The sequence below is a fragment of the Triticum aestivum genome, chromosome 1B (genome assembly GCF_018294505.1).
Source record: "Triticum aestivum cultivar Chinese Spring chromosome 1B, IWGSC CS RefSeq v2.1, whole genome shotgun sequence".
NCBI lineage: Eukaryota > Viridiplantae > Streptophyta > Magnoliopsida > Poales > Poaceae > Triticum > Triticum aestivum.
In genome coordinates this window covers 6,640,385-6,666,855 of record NC_057795.1, presented here as the reverse complement: position 1 = coordinate 6,666,855, position 26,471 = coordinate 6,640,385, and the positions used below count along the sequence as shown (strand labels likewise).

At 41.6% G+C, this 26,471-nt stretch overlaps 1 protein-coding gene across 1 annotated transcript; it reads right to left on the bottom strand.

The window, feature by feature from the left end:
- Positions 1-15,969: 15,969 nt before the first annotated feature.
- On the bottom strand, positions 15,970-24,702 carry LOC123103074 (putative disease resistance protein RGA4). The gene is made up of 3 exons (XM_044524567.1): positions 17,141-24,702; positions 16,919-16,997; positions 15,970-16,835 (listed from the first exon to the last, which is right to left on the bottom strand). Exons 1-2 carry the CDS (start codon positions 21,195-21,197, stop codon positions 16,921-16,923), a joined length of 4,134 nt encoding a protein of 1,377 aa, XP_044380502.1. The 5' UTR covers positions 21,198-24,702; the 3' UTR covers positions 15,970-16,835; positions 16,919-16,920.
- Between the last annotated feature and the right edge of the window lie 1,769 nt (positions 24,703-26,471).

The window sequence follows — 26,471 nt, the reverse complement described above, 5'->3', positions numbered from 1 at the left end:
GCCAAACATTCAGGCCACTGCTGCATTATCAGAATGAAACAGAGTCAGTACTAGCTGCAGCTCTCAAACAACAACAACCTCCCACTTCTGAAACAGCCCAAATCTATGACAGCGAATCAGTTCTGATTGCTCTACATGTTCAGTTTCTTCCTCGCTTTCACCGACACTGAAACCTCTTCTCTTCACGACACCAGAAAACACTTCCCTTCTCCTGATCACACGGGCGGGGATAACCAACCTCTTGCCAAAGCACCCGTACACCACTCCATGTACATAATGCCCACAGTCCAAACGGAAGCAGCATGGTTAGAGAACTAATCAGGTTAGCAAGCATGATTAAGCTACCAACAGAGCAGGAGGCGCGTTCAGTTTAATTGATTGATGAAATAAGAATACAACCTGACATTAACTAGCTGATAGTATATGCATAGGGACAGGGCTCTCGGGTGGCAATGGTCTCCAGTGGCAGCCTTCCACATCCCAGGGCGACGGCGACGGTGAGTTTGTGGAGCATTACAACAATACTGTAGAAGCAGAGCGCTGACCGACTACAAGGGGCTGCATAGATAACAAACACTACAGAAATCCTAGACAAGAAGCCGTTTACCCCTGCTTCATTTCTGTATGCCGTGGGAAGTATCTCGCTAGGACCATGAGTACTTTATGCTTGAAAGACATGATGATAATGATGCTGTGTCGGCCGCAAGGAGTGCCAGCAACTGCTCTTGTCAAGGATGCTAGGCGTTAGTATTGCAAACCATAAACTGAAGCCATTTACCTAGGCCCGAATTCACCTGGCGAGAAACTATAATTCTCAATCACACCGTCAGTAAGCTCTACTGCTGCATTACTCAAGATGATACAAAAGTCAGTTCTAAACAGCAACATCCCACTGCTAAAACAGCTCATTAAATAGACTGCCATTCAATTCAAATCTGCAACAGCCAAGCAAAATTCACCTACCAGGCCAAAAGGCTTTTCTTCTGCCGCCAAACATTTTGCCAAAGCAAAATTGAAAAATATTCATCTCAGTTTTGTGATCGGCTAAGCAATTAGCTGTAAGTCTCCTTTTATGATTGTCTATACTCCCCTTCAAAAAAATACTAGTTAAGCTAATTAAGCTACAAACAGGGCAGGAGACGCTTCAGGTTAATTAACTGAAGAGACAAGGATACAGTCTCACATTAACTAGCTGCTGTACAGGCAGAGCAGAGACACAGGGCTCTCGGGTAGCAATGGTCTCCGGAAGCAGCCTCCAACAACCCAGGGCGACGGTGAGGGAGTTTTTTAATTTTTTTTTATTTTTGAAAAGGGGATTCCCCGGCCTCTGCATCAGATCGATGCATACGGCCTCTCTTATTAAACAAATAAACAGGTTCTGAACAAAGGTCTTACAGAAAAAGAAACCAAAGCAGCCTATAGCTCACATAGAGCATCGACTGCAAGGCAGAAATGAGATAAGCCACAACCCGGCTGGCAAAATAGCAGATAGGTAAACTAAACTCCTATCCTATTACATGATCGTCATCCAAACCGGTTGAAGATATCCCGCGCTACCGCCTCCCACCGGACAGATCCAGTAACCAAACGCTCCCTGGCCTCCGTCGGAGTGAGTAAGGACCAAGTACGGATCAGCGCCGTAGCCCGGAATAACACCTGCAAAAAATGAATATTTGTTGTCCTGTTAAAAACCAAATCATTCCTGCAATTCCAAATTGCCCATAATAACGCACATACTCCTACACGAATGTGTCTGGTTGTTTCGGACTCAATCCCAAACAGCCACGCCCCAAATAACGTGTTTATCGATCTCGGTGGAGTAATATTAAAGGCAATTTGCACAATGCGCCACAACCCTTGTGCCAACGGGCAATCAAAAAATAAATGCTTGATAGTCTCATCCCGATCACAGAAACTACACCTAGTAGATCCTGTCCAGTTGCGCTTAACTAGATTGTCCTTTGTAAGAATAACTTGTTTATGCACAAACCACATAAACACTTTAATCTTCAAAGGAACCTTAACTTTCCAGACCTCCTTAGTCGTAGGTATCACAGATGAATTAATATCCATATACATCGATTTTACCGTGAACACCCCAGTTTTAGTTAGTTTCCAACACAACTGGTCGGGCTGAGGATTTAGCTGAACGTCCATCAGCCTACGGACCAAGTGAAGCCATGCTTCCCATCGAGGTCCAACAAGCACTCTCCTAAACTGCATGTTTAGAGGAATAGACTGCATCACCGTCGCAACAAGAGCGTCCCTACGCTGAACAATACGATATAGTGTTGGATATTGTGTAGCCAAAGGCGCGTCACCCAGCCACGTATCCTCCCAGAATCGCGTATCATCTCCATTACCAACAATACCTCTCGTTCTGTTGAAGAAAGCGGCCTTAACCCTCATGAGCCCTTTCCAGAACGGCGAATCTGTGGAGCATTATAAATAAAAGGAGATAACAAACACTCAAAAAAATCCTTGAGAGGAAGGCGTACCCCTGCTTAATTTCTGCGTGCAAACCATAAACTGAAGCTGTTTACCTAGGCCTGAATTTGCCTGGCCAGAAGTAGTCAAACTATAATTCTCAATCACACGGTCAGTAAGTTCTACTGCTGCATTACTCAAGACTGAAACAGAGTCAGTTCTGGACAGCAACATTCCATTGCCAAAACAGCTCATGGAATAGACCGCCATTCGATTCAAATCCATGGACTGCCGTCCCTCTCCCATGGACTGCCGTTCTCTGCCAAGAACGCCTACTCCTCCATTCTTGCTGAAGACTACGACGACCCCCACCACGACTTTGTCTGGGCCTCCAACGTACCAATCAAAGTCAAGATCTTCGCCTGGCTTCTCCTCCGCGATCGGCTAAACATGAAAGCCAACATGTTTCACAAGCATATTGCCCAATCAGTTGCTTGCCCCAGGTGTCAAGACCCGCATGAGGATGCTCTCCATCTCATCTCCAACTGTTCCTATGCAGCACAGGTTTGGTCTTCTTTGGGTCTGCCGTCGCCAAACTCCCTGGATGATCTGCACCAACATCCAATGATTATGGGCCTCGACCCCAACATTTGGCCTTCGGTCGCTCTGACTATTACATGGAAGATATGGGACTCGAGAAACGCCCTCATCTTCAGAAACGAGGATCACTCCCACAGAACTACAATACGTAACATTGTAGCAGATTTCTCCCTCTGGGTCTTCCGGTTCAAAAAGAAAGAAGACAATATCTCTGCTAAGCAATGGCTTAATTTCCTCTCTGCTGCTTTTCATTAACACCTGTTGTTGTAAACTGAACTACTGATGTAATTCTTCGTTCCTCTTTTGAGTGGTAATATATTCAGGTGGGGAAGCTCCCCCCCCCCCCCCCCCGGTGACCGTTCAAAAAAAATCCGCAACAGCCAAGCAAAACACACCTCACCATACCAAAAGGCTTTCCTTCCGCGGCCTGCCCAAGCAAAAGTCAAAAATTATTCCTCTCAGTTTGGCGATTGACTAAGCAATCAGCTTTAAGTCTCCTTTTATTGATTTTCTATACCCCCTTCCGAAAACAAAATCGTTATTGCTCCCCTCTGAAAAAGAACAAAAGAAAATCTGAAGATGAAGAGTTGATGGCTGGCTTGATTCAGCTCTGATGTCTTGATTCAGCTTTGGTAATATGTGACAAGCAAACTGTTACACGCACTAGAGTTTTCACCCATTGCTCATTGTATGTATTCCGTAGTCAGTAACGGAATCGCCACAACGGCTTGGCAACCTGCAAGGAAGCATGGTTTTGCAAGAAATATGTATGGAGCACTCGCACTCATGCTCGTATATGTACATCTCATCGACGGGCTTTGTCAACTTAAGCAGAAGAGCAGGATGACCATGTGCAATGTGGTATAGTATCTAGTAATATCAACAACAACATCCATCAGCATAGCAGAATGACTACGAATATCAACAACACCCACTAGCATTGCTGAAGAAAGACACCAAGGAGGCAGAAGATCCAGACAACAATATGCATATGGAAATCTATCCACAATTCAGTTGAGTATGATATGAGAGGCAGAATAAGTAAGGTCCTACGTGGCGTGCAACTTTTGTCTATGGCGAACCAAGAGCGCAGGATAGACACCTTATGTGGTCCTTGTTGAGACGGATCAAACCTAATGCAAGTGAACCATGGATGTTAATCGGGGACTTTAACGAAACGATGTGGCAATCGGAACACTTCTCGTTAACGAAAAGATCTGAAGGGCAAATGGCAAGGTTCCGTAGTATGCTTAATTTTTGTAACTTGCATGATTTGGGATTCAAGGGGAAGCCTTGGACCTATAATTACAAATAACAAGGTGATAAAAATGTCAAAGCTAGGATTGACCGTGCTGTGGCATCTCCATGTTGGCAGGATTGTTCAAACAAGCTACTGTTACTCACATAACCACCCAAAGGTCTGACCATTTTCCGCTCCAGCTTAATTATTTTGGTCAGGCAAATGTGTGGGGTGGCCAGAAGCCTTTCATGTACGAGTATATGTGGTAGAGAGAACCTTCCCTTGTGAACGAAATTAAGAGTGCCTTGAATGGCAACAATGGTCATGGTTCTGGGCTGTTTAAAGTGGTGCAGAAATTAAAAGGAGTTCAACAACATTAACAAGGTTGGAGCAGGAGGAAGTTCAGATCGGTCAGGTACAAAATTCAAAGACTGCGACAACAACTTGATAAACTTTGGGACATGACTCCATCTACCAGTAGGGATGTTCTAATTCAGAAATGTTCACGTGAGCTAGACGAATACTTGTATAGGGAGGAGATGCTTTGGCGCCAACGCTCGCGGGTTACTGATATTCGTGAGGGAGAACAAAATACCAAATATTTTCAATGTAAGGCTTCTTGGCGTCATAAGAAAAACAGCATAAGTAGGCTAAAAAAATTCTGATGGTGCTTGTGTCCAGGACAAGAAACAGATCGCGTCAATGGCGACAAATTTCTTCAAGACACTTTATGAGGCTGACAGTAAAGTGGAACCCGAAGCTTTGCTCGATCTCTTTGACGACAAAGTTTCTCAGGAGATTAACGAAGCCTTATGCCAGGAATTTACTGATAGAGAGATAAGTGACGCTTTGTTTCAAATTGGTCCCTTGAAAGCCCCGGGCTGGGATGGTTTTCCAGCAAGATTTTTCTAGAAAAACTGGGGTGAGTTGAAGCAAGTCGTAACTGATGCAGTGAAAAATTTCTTTGCCAGTGGCATCATGCCTGAGGGAATAAATGATACTGTGATTGTCCTCATCCCTAAAGGAAAATCACCATAGAAATTACAAGACTTCAGGCCGATTAGCCTCTGCAACGTGATTTATAAAATTATCTCAAAATGCTTGGCAAATCACCTCAGACCTTTCCTGGAGGAACTCATTTCAGAATCTCAAAGTGCTTTCATCCCTAGAAGATTAATTTCGGACAATGCTTCGATTGCCTTAGAGTGTTTCTACAAGATCCAGCAGAGTAAGAATGTAAGGGCAATCATTGTGCATATAAAACTGGACCTATCGAAAGCTTACGACCAAGTTGAATGGAATTTCCTGGATGGGGTTTTGCTAAAATTTGGTTTCTGCCAAAAATGGGTGTTATGGATTATGACGTGTGTCCGGTCAGTTAGATATGCTGTCAAACTGAATGGGGAAATTCTGGACTCTTTCTACCTTCCAGGGGGCTGCGGCAGGGTGATCCTTTGAGCCCCTACTTTTTTTGTTTCTGGCTGAAGGTTTGTCCTGTGCGCTTGAAGCTGAATGTTCTATATCTAATATTACTCCTCTGAAGGTTGCGAGGGGCGGTCTAGGTATATCTCATCTTCTCTTTGTAGATGATAGTTTACTGTTTTTCAAGGCAACTGGGCATCAAGCCAAGAGTGTCAAGTCGGCCCTCAATGTTTTCCAGAAAGGCACTGGCACAATTGTTGAACCCAAGTAAATGCTCCATTTTATTTAGTAGCGTGTGTCCGGCTCAGGTCCAGGAGGAGATCATGCATACCCTGGACCTCAGCTCTTCTACCTTTGAGGAAAAGTACCTCGGTCTTCCTACCCCTGAAGGCCGAATGAAAGACTCTTAGTTTCAGCCCATCTTTGAGAGGTTCACAAAAAGACTTACGGACTAGGCAGAAAGATTCATGTCCTATGGGGCAAAAGACATTTTAATCAATTCCATTACTCAAGCCCTGCCTACTCATACCATGAGCATCTTCAAAATGAGTGCAGGCTTTTGTGAAAAATATGAGAAGCTGGTGCGTGACTTCTGGTGGGGGGATGAGGTGAATAAAAAAAGAGTGCACTGGATTTCCTGGGAAAAGATGACAAAACCAAAGTGTGAGGATTGGCTTGGGTTCCGTGATATGCATATTTTCAACCAGGCTCTTCTCGCTAAGCAAGCATGGAGACTTGTCCAAAGACCTGACAGTCTTTATGCAAGGGTTCTAAAAGCAAAGTACTTCCCAAAAGGAAATTTGTTGGACACGGTCTTCACCTTCGATGCTTCTCTTGTGTGGCGTGGAATTTAACATGGGCTTGAACTCCTGAAAAAGGGAGTAGTATGGAGGGTGGGTAATGGTTGGAGTATCCAAATCCTTCAGGATAACTGGATACCTCGGCAGTCTGGCCTTTCCATAAAATCCAAGAAGAATAGAAGTCGACTAAGATGGGTAAACCAATTATTGTTCCCTCAATCTAATGGGTGGAACAAGCAGATCATATACGTTTTTTTCTTTAACTTTGACGCGGAAGAAATATAAAAGATTAAACTTCCCCCAAAACCTACGGCAGACATTCTGGCTTGGAATTGTGAGAAGAACGGTATATTCTCGGTTAGAAGTGCTTATCAGCTTGGAGTTTCTTTGCAGGGTGGATCTAGTGAAGGTTCCTCGAAAAATCCCAATAATGCTAGGGACAGCCTATGGAATCTAGTGTGGAAGGCAAAGGTACCGCATTAAATCCGTATCTTTACCTGGAGGGTTGCCACCGATTCTCTCCCTACAAAGGAAAATAAGCACAAGAGGACTCTTGAATTGGATGGTATATGCAACTTATGTGGAGCTGCTGTTGAGAACGCACACCATGCTACTGTTGTTTGCACAAAACAGAGAGCTCTTCGAGAGGAAATGAGTAAAATATGGAAATTGTCGGAAGACAAATCTATCATGCCCTTCTTCCTGGATTGGCTTTTGCAAAGATTGAGTATGTGCTCTGGTGAGATGAAGGAAAAATTTATGCTGGTTCTATGGAGGGTTGGCACCTGAGAGATGACCTCGTTCACAACAAAGGTGAGGCTACTATATGAGACTCAGTGATGTTCTTGAGAAATTACTGGGAGTGTTTATCCTCTACAAATCCGGTTACAAGTGATGTTAAGGGGAAGCAGAAGCTGCATGTAGTTAATACGCAGTATACTAGCTTGCCTCGCCATGTTGATGATGTTAAGGGGAAGCAAAATCTGATCAGTTCGAAATATTTTTTCTCCCAAAATGCCCCTCGAGATCTGATATAATACATGTGACATCAGCGTATTGCATCGGATCAGGATCGTCGAATTCGCTCCGAGGCGGTCCATATCGACCGGATGCACTGTAAAATAACTCATGAAATAACTGCATGTGTGGTTTTTCGAAGCAAGCAAGGCCTTATAAAATGGGACATGCATGTGCTGCTCTTAGGCCTAATATACCCGGAGGGAGTAGTGGTAATAAAGGAAGAAAAGATGCATTTGCATCAATCAAGAACCGAAAAATAACTGTTTTCAATATACATCGAAATTAGAAGGGATGTGGCATGATTCGTTTCCTATAATAGAAAAAAGGAGGGATCCCCTCTTCTCCAAAAAAAAAAACATACTCCACAAGAAGAAAATGATGTGGCATACTAGACGAAGTGTCATATGCACTCACCCTTTGGGCCACCACAAAAGAACCACAAAGGAGGCATCGGAATGTAACTATCTACTGCTCAAATGCTAGTGCTCTAGCTGCCCACCACATACCGGAATCCTCTAATTCTGCTACTTCAACCTCGAGCACTAAAAGCAGAGCATTGTTCACACCAGATGGGTTTCAGTAAATCAAAAACACTTATTAAAAAATCTTGATAAGTAGTGATGAAACCATAAAAAATGATAGCATGTTCCTGGTGCAGCTGAGTCTGGTTGAACAAATTAGAAATAAATTTGTGTGGTGTTGTCGTTTCTGTCTTATGAACTTTTGGCATCGTCATTAAGAGAGCGTGGTCGTGTCTATATCCTATGAGAATGAGATGATGATGAATATATGATGGCCATGGTTCTGTCATCTCACTTTATTGATTGTCCATTCCAATTTAAGAAGATGGCATGAGACAAATAAGACAAATGTTTGTCGAATCAGGAGCCTCCATTTTGCGTCAGTGACTGGTTACTTGTGAGCTGAAAGTTCAAAAACATCTGGACCAACAGGAATTCCAATAAGCCTTGAACAATGTGGAAATCAACGTAAAACGAGGAAATGGTTTAGAAAATTCAGAATTCAAACAAAAACTATGATACAATGGTACGACACCCAATCATTTCAAATTTGCAACTGAACTAGACCAACTTGGAAGTTCTACGAGAAATTGGAATACGAAAGTTGAAAAACATGAGGGGTGGAAAAAGTTCACATGAGATGCCCTTGTATAAGATTCCTGCAGTTTAAGAGTCTCTGCTAATCGGCAACTCAGGCATCGCTTGCTAATCCAGTGGATATCACAAGTCGGACAAATTTTCAGACCAAAGGAATCTCTGACACTGCAAACAAAGCAGATATCCACTACACTTCTCAACGCCATCGAATTCGAAGGTTTGTCTATGCTAATTCTCCACTGTTGGATCCAACAGCCTGATTCCTCCACCTACATGATGTATCCCAATAACAAACCAGCTAGCAATCCGATTAAATACTATAGGTGCAGAAATTCCTCGCGGCAGCTACATATCCCTTCCATACTAGTACAAGAAGACTGAGCAACGAGCACTAAATGATGAGTAAAGACTGGATGAATAACCTAGTCGCAACCGCAGGATCTCTGTTGTGCCGCGCCGGTGGCCTCCCGCGTTGGATGACAGACTAGACGGCTAGGATTGAGACGGCGCCTCCGTATCTCCTCGAGCTCTCTTGCCGCACGTGGCCGTCAGCATGCAACAACCTACGCGGGGGCGAGGGCTGGGGAACAGTAGTGAGGCCAGTTATTGTTTTTTCAAAAGTAATTTGATAAAAAGGTCTATTTTTTTTCTAAGTTCATTTCTTAGACGCAGGGTCTGGTACCACCTGTCAACGACATGTCTCCTATTCTCTATATATAACAAATATAGATTCTGACATATAACTATGAAATTTATCACACTACATTTCCGAAAAACGATTTACAAGAACCGGTCTATTGCTCCATCAACGCACCCTGCTTGGACTGTTTTGCCCACAAAGTCTCTGTGCTCCTTGTCGACGTCCAAGGTGCGAAAGGTCATGACCATGACCTCATCGACAGCTAAAACGTGGACTATGATGCCCATGATCAGCAGGAGGAGCTTAGGATTGCAGCGTCATTCACTCATTGTCTGATAGCGCAAACATAGGCTCCCGCTTCACAAAGGGAATGGCGCGGCGAATGGACTCGTACCACCAAAGAGCACGATGGTTGGAGCTGTTAGACACCCTCTATGAACAGTAAATTCAAAACTAATTTAAAAAAATCTAAAACTTTGGGACATCGAGCTTCATGAAACTTTTGATGCTTGCAAAGTTTTAGCTAAAAATAACATTCGAAGAGCACTCAAATAAAAAAAAAACAAAATCATTGTTCAAAGTTTATGTATATTTTTGAGCACTGATTTTGTTTTCTTTGGTGAGGGCTCCATGAAGGTTATTTGTTGGTGAAACTTTGCAGGAACATCAAACCTTTGATAATATTTGATCCTTGAAAGTTTCAGAATTTTTTGAATTTTTTTTCAATTTTATATGAATTTACTGTTCATGAGGGTGTAGGGGCACCCGAGAGCTGTTATACATTTCTCAATAAACTAAAGTACTACTTACTGGAGAACATCCTTTGCTTCTTCACTGAAAGTGTGTGCAGCGTGGCCTTTCCTGCTGAATCGGTCCTCCCTCGCAAGCAGCCAGCAAAGGCGAACAATGGACAGAGGAAAGGGAAAGCAGCAGAAAAAACCAAATACATAGCAGATCGTCCTGGCTGGCCCCAACAACACTCGATCGAGAGCGAGTGCAGTACAGTATAGTTGCAGAAGCATAGCCTACTATTGAAAAAAAATTCACAACATCCATCCGCAGGGCTCCAAACTGCAGAGTACAGCAAAGTTGAAGCTGTATTAATTCCTCCTGTGAAAAGCTGATTCAGGGTGATTGTATGAACCAGGATTGCGTGTGAGAAGGGACCTTTGATTCTTGGCGTGCGATGAATTGGAGTCGAACAAGTGCAGTCTCCAACCTAATGTATGACAAAGTCGTCTCCAAAACATATGCATGTGGGCGTGACTTCAAGTTTTCTGAATACAGCGGCGGATTTGACTGTACGAGACAGCGACAATGATCGTTGATGTATTGTAATCCATTTTTTCAGGTCAGCAAGATCGCCAGTCCATGGATGAAATGAGAGAGCGCCAGAACAGATGTGACCCTCTTTCCAAGGAGAAAAGAAGAACAAAAGTGACGCGAGGTGTAACACGACAGGGAAGCTGAGATTGGGCCATTATGTGAGTTCAGGCCTTAGTTCCCAGCGCTGGAATCTGGACACACGCAGGGCTAGATGAACACGAAGAAGGAACACATGTAACAAAGTACTCTCTCTCTTTTTGGTGAATACTGTAACAAAATACTCTCCTAAGCACGCCACGACCCACACATTGTGTGTGCCATCTCACATAATATAAATCGAAGCGTTAGACTTCGAAACTCACTTGCAACCTGAACCTGTACGTTACAAGTCGACACTACTGAGCGACTCGTACTTAAGGTTCAGACTGTACAATACTGAGCTCACAGGTTAATTTAACGAAGCAATTAAATGAACACTGAACCAGAGCGAAAGAGACTTTCTTCACATCATCTTGCACACCGAGACAGCAATGAGGATGGTCGTCATCTCGCACCCGCCGACTGCTTGAACAGCTAGCATGAGAGAGCATGGGCAACCACTTGGAGGGATCAAAGCAGACAACCTTGGTGTTGCTGGCCTCTGTCAGCATATCAACAAAGCGCAACGCTTTCACTGATGTACCCACAAACATGGCGATCACAAGGCATGTCTTTGTTCTCCCCTCGTGAACAGGCGACCCGCAGATGGTCATGACCATTATCTTGGACTCCAGCATCATTGCAAGGTCAAATGGTGGCATAGTCATGAGCTCTTGCTCGACAAATGCAGTAATGGGGTTAATGGACTCGTACCACTAAACACAAACATTGGGAGATGGATTTGGGGGGAGAGGGTACATGTATATTTGTTTTCCTCCAATATTTTAGATAGACTGAAGCTGGATAAACAGATAAGCATATCTGGAGACATATCACATTCACTTTGACATCCTAAGACAGTGGAGTATATATAGGATTTCTATGCATATCTTTTCTTCGTTAGGTCTTTTCAGGAAATAAATAGATAAACCGTGAGCATGGGATATGTCTTGAGCAAGCCACTCAAGAACTGTTTGTCATGTCTTTCTGAGTTATGTGATCATCCTAATTGCATGTTTGGTTTATATATGATTCCTTCCGAAACAAAAATTCATGGGAAATACTATCTTATATTGAAGTCAACTCACATGAAAAGAATGGCAACAAGTTTGAATGAGTCTTTCGTCGAAGGGAAATTGCACTTGCAAACAGATTTGTCTTGAATTATCCACAATAACCAACTTAAAAGAGTAGAAGAACTTGATATGCATGATGTTCTAGTTCTGCTGCTCATACGTACCATCACTCCAAGTCCATTGCATCATGAAAGATGTGTGAAATGTGGGAACCGACTCATTTTAGCTATGTTTTGAACCCCCTTTTGAGGACATCATTTTGTTCGCGTGATAATTGTAAATAAAGGTGTATCAAAGTTGTTCATCATTTCTTTGTCATGTTAGTACCAGTAACTCGGTACAAGCAAAAACATTCTTTCTAGTCATGAGACTAGATTGCGAATCATATATATGACCATTCTGCTTGCATCTTTAGTCACATGAAGATGGGACGGTGGAAGATGGTTGCAGTGAATTCTAGAACATGCACATGTGGTGCACGCTGAGGGTCGGCTAAACTGGTTGGTACTCTTGACTCACCATTGGGCAGCCAAGCACGGCCACCGGATTAGATGGTGTGGTGCGAGGTCAGGACACATCAACAAACTTGTAGGTGTAGCGACAGAGGTCATCGGGAAGGTAGCTTTGGGTTGATTATATTATGTATTTGTTTTGTTAGACTTTGTTGAATAATATAATAAGAGGTTGTGTGTATCACTGGATGCATAGGCCAGTGATTTCAACCTCCTTTTCTAAAAAAAACTTCAATGTTTAGTTTTGGGGGAAAACAAACGGTGAGAATGTGTTGTTTCTCCTTCAAAAAAAAAAACAAATGTGCCATTTCCCTCAAACACTCTCCGAGGTGAAAACCCAGGACAAATGGAGTTTACTCAAACACCTCTCCGGTGTGAAAACCCAGGGTCTTGCTTCAATGTTGGGTCTACACGATACCATATACCTCACCCAGGGAGCTCCCATTCGATAGTTGTTGTGGCAAAATGTAGAGCATACACATAGACAGCGCGAGGTTCGGCGTGCCCACTTCTGTGCTCAGGAGCGATTTTTGTTGATTTCAATATTCCAATCATTTTTCCTCAAAAATGGTTTCAAAATGTTCACTGATGTAAAAAATATAGTCCTAACAAATTGTAAGTCAATGAAAATAATGTTAAGAAGTTTTTGAAATGTTCATATATTTAAAAAATTATTCATATATTTAAAAATGTCTATAAATTCATATATTTTTAAAAATTGTTCATATATTTTTAAATGTCTTTAAATTCAAATTTCTATAAATTCGTATATCTAAAAAATTGTTCATATATTGTAAAAATGTATGTAAATTCTAGAAATGTTAACGAATTTTAAAAAGTGGAAATAACAAATTTCCATGCATTTTATAAAATGCTTTAAGGTTATAAAAACACATGGAGTACAAAATGTTCTTGAGTTTTAAAAAAACAAGCACAGATGTTAAAAACGTTGGCAGATGCTACAAGTTAAATTAATAGAAAGGGGGAAGGGGGCGGGGGGGGGGGGGGGGGTAAAGCTTATATTTAAAATATTTTAGATTTGTCAATAATAATAAAAATGTACATCCATGAAAATAAAGTTTTGATTTCTTATAAAAATTCACGTATTAATTTTTTTTGATCTTCTAAAAACTAAAAATTAAAAATATATCATGAATTAAACAAATGTACCATTTTTCCTAAAAAAACAAATGTGTTGTTTCCCTCAAACACCTCTCCATGTTGAAAACCCATGACAAATGGAGTTACTCAAACACCTCTCCGTGTTGAAAAACCTTGATGATTGAGTGCAACAATTATGTGGAGTAACACGAGAAAAAATAACTCACGCTCATGTTGGCCAGCCCATATATATCGCCCAAGGAGCTCCCTGCGTGGTTGTAGAACAAACACATAGACAGTGCGTGGTTGGGCAGGCCCACATCTGTGCACAGGAGTTTTTGTGGATTACGATCATCCAGCCATCTTTCCTGTAAAAATGGCTTCAAAATGTTCGCTGATTTTAAAAAATATAGACCTAAAAAAATGTACGTCAATGAAAATCATGTAAATAAGTTTTTAAAATGTCATCTATTTTAAAACAATTGGTCATATATTTGAAAATCTCAATAAATTCATATAATTAAAAAATTGCTCATATATTTTAAAAATGTCGGTCAATTCAAATGTCTATAAATTCATACATTTAAAAAATGTCTGTAAATTCTAAAAATGTTAAAGATATTAGAAAAAAGTTCTTGAATTTCGAAAAAGCAAGAACAAATTATAAAAATGTCTTACAAGTTAAAATAATAGAAAAGGTAAAAATGTACGTCCACGAAAAAGAAAGTTTTGATTTCTTATCAGAATTCACGTATTTTTTTTTCATAATCTTATAAAAGTTAAAACAAGAAAAATATGATAAATTAAAAAAATGTGTGGTTTCTCCTGCAAAAAAAACAACCAATATGCCGTTTCCCTCAAACACCTCTCCTGGGTGAAAACCCAGGACAGATGGAGATTACTCAAACACCTCTCCGGGTTGAAAACCTAGGATCTTGCCTCAATGATTGGGTCCACATGTTACGTGGAGTAACACGAGAAAAAACTCTCGCTCATGTTGGCCGAATGTAGAGCAAACACATAGATAGCGCGAGGTTGGTCAGGCCCACTTCTGTTCTCATGAGCGATTCTTTTATTCGATATTCCAATCATTTTTCCTCAAAAAATGGTTTCAACATGTTTAATGGTTTTATAAAATGTAGTCCTAAAAAATTTATGTCAATGGAAATAATGTAAAGAAGTTTTTTACATGTTCATATATTTTAAGAAATCATATATTTTAAAATGTCCGTAAATTTATATATTTATTTTTTTACCATATTTTAAAGTGTCCGTAAATATTTACATTTTTTCATATATCTAAGAATGTCTGCAAATTCATATATTTTAATTTTTTTTGGTAAATTCTAAAAACTGCTAAAGATTTTTTTTAAATATTGTGGAACTAAAAAATTTCCATGCATTTTATAAAATGCTCTAAGATTATAAAAACACATGGATTAGAAAAAGCTCTTGAATTTAAAAAAAAACACAAAAATATTGGCAGATCTTACAAGTTAAAATAATAGAAAATGGGGGGGGGGGGGGGGGGCAAATGTAAATTTTAAAGGGTTTTCATTTTTTTCAATAATAACAAAAATGTATGCCCATTAAACGAAAGTTTTGATTTCTTATCAAAATTCAAAAAATTAAAAATATCGTGAGTTAAACAAATGTGCCAGTTCTCCTCCAAAAAAAACAAACAAATGTGCCTGTTTCCCTCAAACACCTCTCCGGGTGGGTTGTTGAACGACGATTGCATTGGGAAATGGGTTAGTCTTGTATGATCCACCATAGCCAATTCCAAGTAGTAGATGAATTTATATGCATGTTATGCTAGTTTCGGTCTTAATTAAGCATCATCACTTGACAAGGAAGTAATAACAGAGAGCTCTTGGATTGCTTCAATAAACGACATGTGCTAGTAATTAAGGTAGCAAATGCACAAGCATGGGCATGCTGAAATGGCACTACTAGGCATACATGTAACAAGATCTAGAATAAATAGTCTGGGTCAAAGAAAAATAAAATATTTAGTAAACTCGTACTCATGCATGCGAGTGCAGAGACAAGTCATATAGCCTGTACACATGGGCATATGGCTGGGATTAGCCTACTGTAAGAGTAAGAGCATACGTATAAAATTAGCACACGCATCAGGCAGCATTGTTAAAGAGTTAATCAGGTGAGCAAGCAACCACTAATAGCTATTTTTCGAAAAGGGGAGTTTCCCGGCCTTTGCATCGCAAGATGCACACAGCAATAACAACACTTCGAGACAGAGATGCAGCAGAACGTTCGACAAGGTTTATCACGTTGATGCCTAAAAGACCAGCAAACTGTAGGAGAGTCCCCTGGATTTATTCATTCCCCTAGCTAGCACAGCTTGCACCAGGGAGGCTTATTTTATTATTATTATTATTATCCAATCCAAGAAATTCTCAGCATCCTTGGGCAGGCTGCAAACTACAGAGTGCAGAAACTTTCTGAACGAGTAGCCTGTGAACAAGTTAATAAAGGCCAATGTCTTCTCAGCTGAGTAACAAGGATAAAAAAAAAGAATTTAGGTGAAATGAAACATGAATTGCTGCTCCTGTGCTGCTTATTTGTACTCTGTGGACAAAGGTTTGTAATGTGGTGCAACTTATGCAGATAGAACACTGGCCTATAGCAGTATGGCGACCATGCCAGGAAAAGGGGAGACCACAAAACCTAATCCAGATCAGATCGTTTCAGCCTGCTCGACTCGATGCCAAGCAGTCGCCCTACCCTACAGGCTCCCAACAATTGTCAATGGAAAGTGACTACAGTACAGTTCGGTTGTTCAACCAATCACAAGTCATTCCCCTGGCAGAGCAGAGCAGCCATCAGGGAGGCCTATTATCCAAGAAATTCATAATATTGTTCAGCAGGCTCCACCAACATCTCCCCGGTAACCAGCAATGCCGGTATTACCATCGATACTGAAACAGATAAAAATCACAGTTGAAAAGGTTTCTCAACAACTGAAAGGTCTTCTCAACTACGTAACAATGCTAAAACTAGATCTACACAGATAGATAGCTCACAAGCTTGAGTAATATCCCAGCTTCTACTGAACCTGGGAACTGTTGAGGGACATGAATTAGAACCGAATTACAAATATCTGAGGAAGATAAAGGTCAAAGGTCAACAAAGCCAGATTGATTATAATCATGCCGCAACCTAGTACATTATTTTATCTAAGAAAACTCATGCCCTTTCCATGCAGCTTTCGTCCAGTTGTCCTCAGTTAAATGGGCAACACTATTCACCTATATGAATTGCATGAGCTTTTCTTCCCCTTCCGAGGTTTACCCACGAAATAGGCTGAATAGCATTCAATTGTTGTAGGCATGGCTCCGCTCACAGGCTATCCTCGGTATTTCCTTCCATGTCTTTGGTTTAAGTGACACCGCTGTATATTTCACAAATGATATCAGAACAAACCAATCTAACATGAAAATTTATACCACATGACATTTAAAAAGGCTAAATAACCTTCAACTGTGACGAGCCTGCCTCTGCTCATGGACTAGTCTTGGTATTTCCTTCCAAGTCTTTGGTTTAAATGCCGTTACTGTACATTTCACAGGTGATGTCAGAACAAACTAATGTATTGGCATTCAAATAATGGGGAACAAACTTGTAGAAACTACATATGATAGGATGGATGACTGCATCTGTTGGTTAAATGTGGCAAAGATAGAAATACGTGCATACCTTCATAATGGGCATCCAGCCGTTTGTAGAAGCCAATGCTACCCAGTTGCTGTTGCAGGCATGTAGGAAGCTTCTTTATAGCAGGACAACATGTAATTTCAAGCCGTTGAAGTGACCTGTATGCCTGCGCATCATTCGGTAGGGATGCCAGGGTACTGCAGCTATCAATTACAAGGGATTCCAACGCAGTGGGGTGCTCTCCCGACAGAAACTCCAATGATGTCAAACTACTGCCAGAAATTTTCAGTGTCTTGAGGGAATTCGGCAGATGGAGAATCCCCCCAAACATGCCACTCAAACAGGATATGTGTAGAGACTCGAGACAAGGAGGAAGGGAATGCTCTCTTGCTGCTGCTGGCTCTGGTATATTTATGGAAGTAGTGACTTGTTGTTTCTGAAGCCCATTCAGCTGACATGATAGGACTTGAATATTCCTGCAGCCACCAATAGATATGGTCTTTAATGCTGGTGGAAGATCTAGAACCGCTGATAAACTATCACATCCAGATAACTGTAGATATTCTAGGCATGGAAAGAAGTGATTCATGGATGATGATGACAACTCTGATACAACCGTGGGCACGGTTACCTCGCTGCAAGATAGCCCTTGAACTAACCGTGACATGCCCTGCTGCTTGCCGAATATGGACTTGAGCTCATGGCAACCAAAAATATGCATTTCCTTGAGAGATGCTGGGACGTTGAACATATCTATCAAACTTGCACAAATAATTAACTCAATAGACTCCAGACCAGGAAGGTGTTGGCTCCTTTCGGTTGTTGATGGGTCAGGAGGAGCTTGTGCGCATCCAGTCAGATTCTTGCAGTTTCTAATCGATAATCTCCTCAAGGCTACCAAGCTTTGGAATACTTTGTCTGGCCAGTGGACGAGCACATCACAGCTATCAATTGCCAACGCTTCAAGATGTCCAAAATAATACCATGGCACTGGTGCAGCTGCTCCAAAGAATGGGTTGCAGCATCTTAACTTCATAACTGTAAGTGGGGATTTCTGGTTCCATTTCTCCTTGTTGTGCATCGGTACAATTGAAATGCACTCAACCTCTGATGTTGTTTCTGTATTTTCCAGCTTCAGTATCAGTTTGGTCAGTGAAGACAAATATCTACCTACAAAATGGAAGATCTCTTGCTTGCCATCTTCAATTTCTAATGAACTGAGTTTTGGTGCTTCAGGTAAATCTATCAGCCTTGGGCATTTCTGAATTGATAGCTTCGCCAGAAGTGGAAACAATATTTGTTCTTCTTCAACTACAGCATCCCATCTCTGAAAGCTCACCAAGTATTTCAATTCGAGTTCTTGAAGCAATGGTGCTCGAGGTAAATCCATTAGCTTTGGGCAGTTCTTAATTGACAGTTTCTCAAGCTGAGTAAACAAGATCAGTCCTCCTTCAACAGCAACATCCCATCTCTGGAAGCTCTTCAAGTCTTCCAATTCTAGTACCTTTAGGGCAGGAAACGGTGAGCACACCAATCTATAACCTCCACCACACGGTTTTCGAAGCAGTGGTGCTTTCGGCAATTGTGTCAGCATTCCACAATACTTAATAAACAACTTCTCAAGCAGAGGAAATCCTATCTGATCTTGCCTCGCATTTATTTCCCACCATCTCTCAAACTTCAACAGATGTTCTAGCGTAAGCACCTTCAGTTTTGGAAAAGTGAAGGATGCAGCACGTCTAAACAAAAATTGCAATCTTTCACAGTGAGAAAGATGTATCTCAACCATGTTTTGCATCATACCAATGCACTCTCCACCATAGTAATATATCTTCAGAACCTGCATCCCATCATGAGGTTCGAAATTGTCGAGCACCTTGCTATCGCAAACAAAAGTCCATCTTAATGTTAGTTCACTAAGCTCCTTCTTGTTTCCAAGATTTGCCACTTTTGGCTCTGCTTCCGTAACATTCTCTATCCGACATAGCTCTAGCTGACCGCCAAGGTTTAAATGTTGCAGCTCTGTTACATCACTGCAATCAGGTCCAATAACTGCTGCTACAAAACATGTCAATGTCTGAAGGTTTGTGAGTTTTCCTAGTTCCGGGGGCATGCTCTTCAACTCCGGACATCCATGAGTATAGAGGTGACGGAGGGAAGTCATATACTTCATTTGCCTTGGAAGTCGATCAAGATAAATGCATTTGGATAGGTCCAATGTCTGCAAGTTATATAGAATACTCATATCTTCAGGAAGTGCTTTGATATAACTTTCTGAGAGATCAAGGTACCTCAGGTGATGAAGATACTTTGGTTTCAGTACAAATGGTTCTGTCTTTATACAGAGCTTCAGTGCATGCAAAGAGTTGTACTTTGATAGATGTTGCAGTGAGCTCCAAACAGGATTATCACATAGTAGTGTTCGGATAGCAAGGGATCTTTTCACCATAGAATCATTCAAAATACCTTCTATTTCTTCACATGACAAAAATAAATGTCGAGTAGTATCCTGAAGCAACTCGATTCGACTTGGTTCCTTAATTGCAACAATACATTCCTTTCTCATAACAGATATTGCAATATCATGCATCAGATCATGTATTTTACATGTAGTTTTGGAACAATACTCCCTGTCGCCCTTACATTCCTCTATGTCCAGAAAGAATGACCTTGAGGCCAGCTCATTGAAAATATGCTTTCCAATGGTTTCAAGACTTCCTTCCTCCTGTTCTAGGATAAAGCCATTGGCAATCCATAGTTGGATCAGCTTCTCCACATTGATCTTGTAATCCTTGGGGAACACAGCACAGAAAGCAAAGCACTGCTTCATGTGTGCTGGCAAGTCATTGTAGCTAAGCTTTAGTATTGGCATGATTCCAGTTTCCTCAGTGCAAATGCTGCTTCTATATGCTATAGCCTTCCATTCTTTCACGGTGGTCTTGGTACGAAGTATAGAGCCCAGTGCCGTTGCAGCTAAAGGGGATCCAGAGCATCTCTCCACAATCTCATCAACCATCTCGACTAGTTCAGCAGGCCTTTCTTTCTCTAAACTGAATGCTCTAGCCTCAATAATTTCCTTTATGAAGCGATCCTCCAAAACATTGAGATTGTAGGATGCCCTGTTTGCACCCATAATTTCAGCAACTCGTTTATCACGAGTTGTTGTCAACACTGCACTACCCATGCCACCATGCTGGAGACAAACCTTCAGCCTTTCCCACTTACGTAACTCTTTGTTGTCCCAGACATCATCCAATACAATGATATACCTCTGCCCACGGACCAATTTTTGAAGTCTTTCGAGTGGTGGTTTGTCCGTGTCTTCATTTTTCCGGGGAGATGCTTCAACTATACTCTTGGCCAGGGAGTTCACATCAAAGACATCAGAGACACAGACCCAAAGCCGCAACTGGAAATGCTTTTGGACATTAGGTTCATTGTATATGAGTTGCGCTAATGTTGTCTTGCCAAGCCCCCCCATCCCAACAATGGGAACTACTGCAAGATCTGCATTGCTAGCTGCACCAAGTAATATATCAACAATATTCTTCTTATCCTCGTGTCTGGATCTACTGGCAATTTCTTGTGGGTCGATGATGACATAATCTGTCTGCCTCCACTCCTTGGACACCGGCGGTTGTGGTCGATACTTGAACCTAAAGGCATGCATCTCTGCTATGAGGACATCAATGGCCTTCAGGATCCGGCAAAGCTTGCGACCCATTTTGTAACGGAACACAATACGATTGTGAGTAGGGAAGAGTTTTATTACATCGAAGCCAAGCTTGCTGTAGTGCCCTTTCTTCCTGGCTTCACGGCGGAGTGCTTCATACTTGAATTCGTCAAAGACTTCATTGGCCTCATAGGCCACTGTCTTGAGCTCCTGGAGCCAGGCTTTAGCCCCATCTCTATGCTCCATTGCCTGGTTCTCGGCGTCGGTCATGACGTCAAGGATGGCCGGGAGCTTGCGTTTGAGAATCTTGTGCTGCTCCTCCATTCCCTCCATCACCTTGTACTGGTCCAGTAGGGAGTTGGACGTCTTGTTCATCAACATGGATACCAGCGGCCGGATCGCCATGGCGGCCACCACCTCCATCATTGGAACGCTCACACGATTGGCACATCAAAGGGAAACACGAAGCACAGTGTGGAATGGAGAAGAGAATGGTGTGAGCAAGATGTGCTTGCTTTGCTAGTAATGAAACTGGAAGCCAAGGTGGGTATTGACTTTCTGGGAGCGAAGTGGATGAGCTCGCGTTGTGGGAACCAATCACAACTATCCAATCTTGAACAGCTCAGCACTGGCATTTTTTGGGGCTGATGTATAATAGGACAACCATCTTCATTTCTTAATGAGGCACAACCAGAGTGCCAGACGACACAAGCAACCATAATATTGCAACTAGATCATTATATTGGGTATTTGTGTCAGTGCATCCAATGCAGTTTTTCAAAAGTGACGTTCCCAAATGGTACGAATTTTCCCAAATACAAAGAGTTGCAGGAATGCAAATTAAAGAATTACCTCCACTGACTAGACATACCTACTGCACAACTACAGCATATACTTATCTCAAGTGCCTGCCGCCCAGGGAGGCCAGAATAATGGTGTTCTTGGATTAGTTGAATCTTCAATGCATCACATACTTATCACCGAAGCAAGTGGTTATTTTCTTATTCTTTTTTAATGACCTCCAATTACGATTGAGTACAGGATTGATCTCAGAACAAACATAGTCGGCTGACAGAGAATTATCTCTTGTTCATATAGTCTGATGCAATTTTGTGGTTACACACTCCTCAGTTCTTAGAATTAAATATAGAATTTTAATCTGTTGACAGATCAAATAAACATTGAAACAGTTAGCAATAGCCCTGATGAGATTATATGCAGCATCATTTTAATCAGAAAGCAATAGTCCTCATGAGATCAGACAGCCATACTCAGAGCCAAGAATGTACAAGGTGGTTTGAATTAACGGTGCAGGTTTTAATTAGTCAAATAGCTAAACCGAGGCACTGGCAGACATATGGGACAATGTGCACTTCAGTTACAAAACATCCACTTGCAGGTAGGAAAATATTATATGTCAGTACATCCAGAACATTGCAAGTGGAGCATTATTTTGTGTATTTATGTCAGTATACATCCAACGTAGTTTTCAAAAGTGACGTTCCATTGGCGGTGACCTTACCAAATGGTACGAAATTTCTTTCCAATTTCAAAAGGACCTAGGAATAGAAATTAAACAATTACCTCCACTTACTAGACGTGTGATAGCACACCTACCGGGCAACAGCAACATATACTTATCTCGAGTAGCTGCCGCCAATGGAGGACTGCAATATTGGTTTTTGTGGATTCACTAAATCTTGATTCTTGAATGCATCACCCATGCTGAAGAGAGAAGACCCATAAGTAAGTGGTTATTTTTTTTGTCCCTTTTTAATGACTCTTCTAATTATCGATCTCAGAAATGATCATGATGGTTATCTCTTGTTCATATGGACATATGTAATACTAAATATACTGATATCATAAATCACAACTTGACCATCTTCCGTTATTTCATGATGACAGAGAGACGTCAAATTTGACAAGTTCAATATGTTACGTTGCTGCAAGACAGTGAAACCCCGCATAAGGGGCCATATGAAAATTTTCATATAATTTCAATGAGCTCAAGTTAAAATTCTATATTCAGCAGGGGTGACGCATCAAGAAAATATAGGACGGTTGCAGTAAGCACTAATGGGTGAGGTTATATGCAGCATCTTTTTAACTGAAACAGCACAGAAGGGGCCTACTAATACAGTAGTATATTAACAGGAGAGTTGCATACCTAGATTGCCAATTTACAAGATGAACTATGTGGGGCCTTTAGGACTCATTCCACCGGTAGTTGGTATGAATTTTCTTTCCAAATACTACAAAAAGCTGCAGGAATGCAAATTAAACAATTATCTCCACTGACTAGACGTGTGATAGCACACCTACTGCGCAACTACAACATATATTTATCTCAAGTGCCTGCCGCCCCGGGAGACCAGAACAATGGTATTCTGGGATGCATCACATACTTATCTCCAAAGCAAGTTGTCATTTTCTTGTCCTTTACTTATGATTGAGTACAGGATTGATCCCAGAAGGATCATAGTCTGCTGGCAGAGGATTATCTTTTGTTCATGTAGGCGGATGCAATTTGTGGTTAGTACAGTCCTCAGTTTTTAGGATCAAACATAGAATTTTAATCTGTTGGCAGACCAAGCAAGCGTAGAAACGGTTAGCAATAGCCCCGATGAGATTATATGCAGCATCAATACAATCAGAAAGAAATAGCCATCATGAGATCAGCCAGCCATACAAAGTGCAAAAATAAACAAGGTGGTTGGTATTGGCGATGCAGGTTTTAAATTAATTAAATGGTACACCGAGACACCTACAGCCATATGGAACAATGCGCACTTCAATTACAAAACACCCACTTGCAGGTAGGAAAACAGTATACATCAGTACATGCAGAATATTGCAACTGGAGCATTGTATTGTGTTTTTGTGTCAGTACATCCAATGTGGAGTAGTTTTCAAAGGTGACGTTCCATTGGCCGTGACCTTACCAAATGGTACGAATTTTCTTTCCAATTACAAAAGGTACCAGGAATAGAAATTAAGTAATTACCACTGACTAGACGTGTGATAGCACAGCTACATGGCAACAGCAACATATACTTATCTCGAGTACTTACCGCGCAGGGAGGACCACAATTTTGTTTTTGATGAATTCACTGTATCTTGAATGCATCACTCCTGCTGAAGGGATAAGATCCGGAACCAAGTGGTTATTGTTCTTGTCTTCTTTTAGTGGTACTTCTAATTATTGATCTCAGAAATCGTCATGATGATTATCTCTTGTTCATGTATACATATGTAATACTGATGTCCTAAATCACACAGTTTGACAATCTGCTGTTATTTGATGATGACAGATAGGTGTTTGAGTATGCCGTCCAATTTGATAAGTTCAATATGTTCCCTTGCTAAGATAGAGTGAAAGCTAAACGAGCTCAAGTTAACTAATTAAAATCAGAACGAGCCTAACTTTCCAAATGTACAGTGAAGCAAACATTAAAGATAGAGAGGGAGAAGCCTAACTTTCTAAATGCTGAGACTGATCACTGATGCAAGTTGTATTTACTAGTTACACTCATTGGTTCTTAGCGCCACTGAATAACACTGGAATCTTTTAATCTTTTGACGCATCAAACAAATGTAGACTGTTAGCAATAAGCTCCGCTGGGATTATAATATGCAGCATCTTTTTAACTGAAAGAGCACAGAAGATGCCTACTAATAATGTATAGTAACAGCAGAGTTGCAATACCTAGATCGATCGGCAGTTATTTCTTCATACACACGGATTGCCGATTTACAAGATGAACTATCTGGTGTCCTTCGGAATCGTTCCGCATGTAGTTGGCCTCTCCAATAGCTCTAGCTGACCTCGCTCCTTTTCTTTAGGAATTATTAGGAGATTTTCCATGATATGATAATGTACTAAAAATGTGCAAGGGAAAAAGGGGGTCAGAGGGGAGATTTAGGGGCAGGAAAGGGAACGAATGAGTACCTTGAGGCGCGGATGGTGAAGGGGAGGCTGATGTCGCAGGAGCTCGTCGCTCTGCTGCTGCCGGTGGTCGCCGGCGCCATAGACGGACGAACTGACGGACGGCGAGCGGTGGTGGCAGGATTCGTTAGAGCCGCTGGGCCGGCGTCAGCAGACGCACCACGTAGGGTTCCGGCCGGCCTTGGAGGGGGGTGGCGGTGGTGAACCGGCCGGCCGGCCGGGCTTCCTCGTCGTCTCCACTCGGCGACGAAGAGGAAATGGGATGGGAGGGGAGAGAGATGCAGAATCGGCAGAGTATAGGTGGGCTGGGCTTGTGACTCAGGGGCCTCACGGAATAGAGCCCAGTTCGAATATGCAAAACCTTAGGCCCCAGTTTTCGAGAGCAACTAGTTGACGAGTACGCCTTAAAAAAACAGTCGACGAGTACACCTAAAAAAAAACTAGTTGACGAGTGCATAACGATCAACGTCATTTGGCGTACTATCGGCCGTTGTCGCATCTCGCACTCTGGGTGCTCTCTCTGGATTTTATTTTTTTAATTTTCCACACGCGTTTTAGGTTTTCCAAACGGTTTTTTTCAAACTTTTGATTTTCCATCGGCCTTCCTTAGTTTCTGAAACAAAAAAATCGAAAAAAATTGTGCGTGAAAAAAGCTTTTTTTGCTTCCGTGAGAGGCACGATTTTGCTCTCGCGACAAGCACGGTTGTGCTTTCACGAGAGGCACAGACATGCCTCTCGGAAACGGAAAAATACATTTTTTTTTCTTCCGCCAGATGCACGGTTTTACTTCCGCGAGAGAGGCACGAGAAATGCATTTTCTTTTTTTCTTCCGCCAGAGACACGGTTTCGCTTCCGCGAGAGGCACGGTCGTATCTCTTGAAAACGGAAAAAAGCATGTTTGTTTTCCTTCCGTGAGAGGCACGGTTTTGCTTCCGCGAGAAGCACGGTTGTGCTTTTGCGAGAGGCACGGTCGTGCCTCTCTGAAACAGAAAAAACATGTTTTTTTTTCCTTCCGCGAGTGGAACGGTTTTGCTTCCGCGAGACGCACGGTTGTGCCACTCGAAAACGAAAAAAAATGCATTTTCTATTTTTTTCCTTTTGTGAGAGGCACAGTTGTGATTTCGCGAGAGGCACGGTTGTGCCTCTTTCGAAAAGGAAAAAAGTCGTGCTCCCAGTTCGATTTTTTGTTCCGTTTTTTGTCTGTTTTTCATGAAAAAAAGTTCGTCAAAACCTATCAACATCGGGTCTAGTTTTGAAGATCTCAACACGAGGAATCCAAGTGAAAACGGTTTGGAATTTGGACGCATGATTTAAAAGATAAATAATTTGAATAAATGGATCTAAAAAAGGGAAAACTTACAGGTTGCCACAAGTGGCGCATATGCAACACGCCACTTGTCACAACCTGAGAACGTGAAAGTGATCTTTTCAATAAGTACTTCTCAATTAGTGATTTTGCAGTTATCCAGAGCAACTAATTCAGGAGCATGTCTAAATTTTTTTTTTACGGGCGTTTGTTTGGTAGCATCCCAAGGGTCACTAGTCACACTTTGGGCGTTGTCTTTGATTTTTTTTCTATTATTTTATTTTCTGCACGTGCTTTCAGCTTTTAGATGGTTTTTTCGATGTTTTTCGACTTTTCGGTTTTCCACCAATTGTTCTTAACTTTTCAAAAAAAAGAATTTTTTGTGAGAAAAACATTTTTCCTTTTCTTTTCTTTCCCAGAGGCACGGTTTTACTTTCGTGAGAAA

Excerpts from the sequence above, each read along its gene's own strand:
- LOC123103074 (XM_044524567.1), bottom strand. The coding sequence starts at position 21,197 with ATGATGGAGGTGGTGGCCGCCATGGCGATCCGGCCGCTGGTATCCATG. Across the intron at positions 16,998-17,140 it reads GCTGGATGCCCATTATGAAG|TAACGGCATTTAAACCAAAG; the intron begins GTATGCACGTAT and ends TGAAATGTACAG.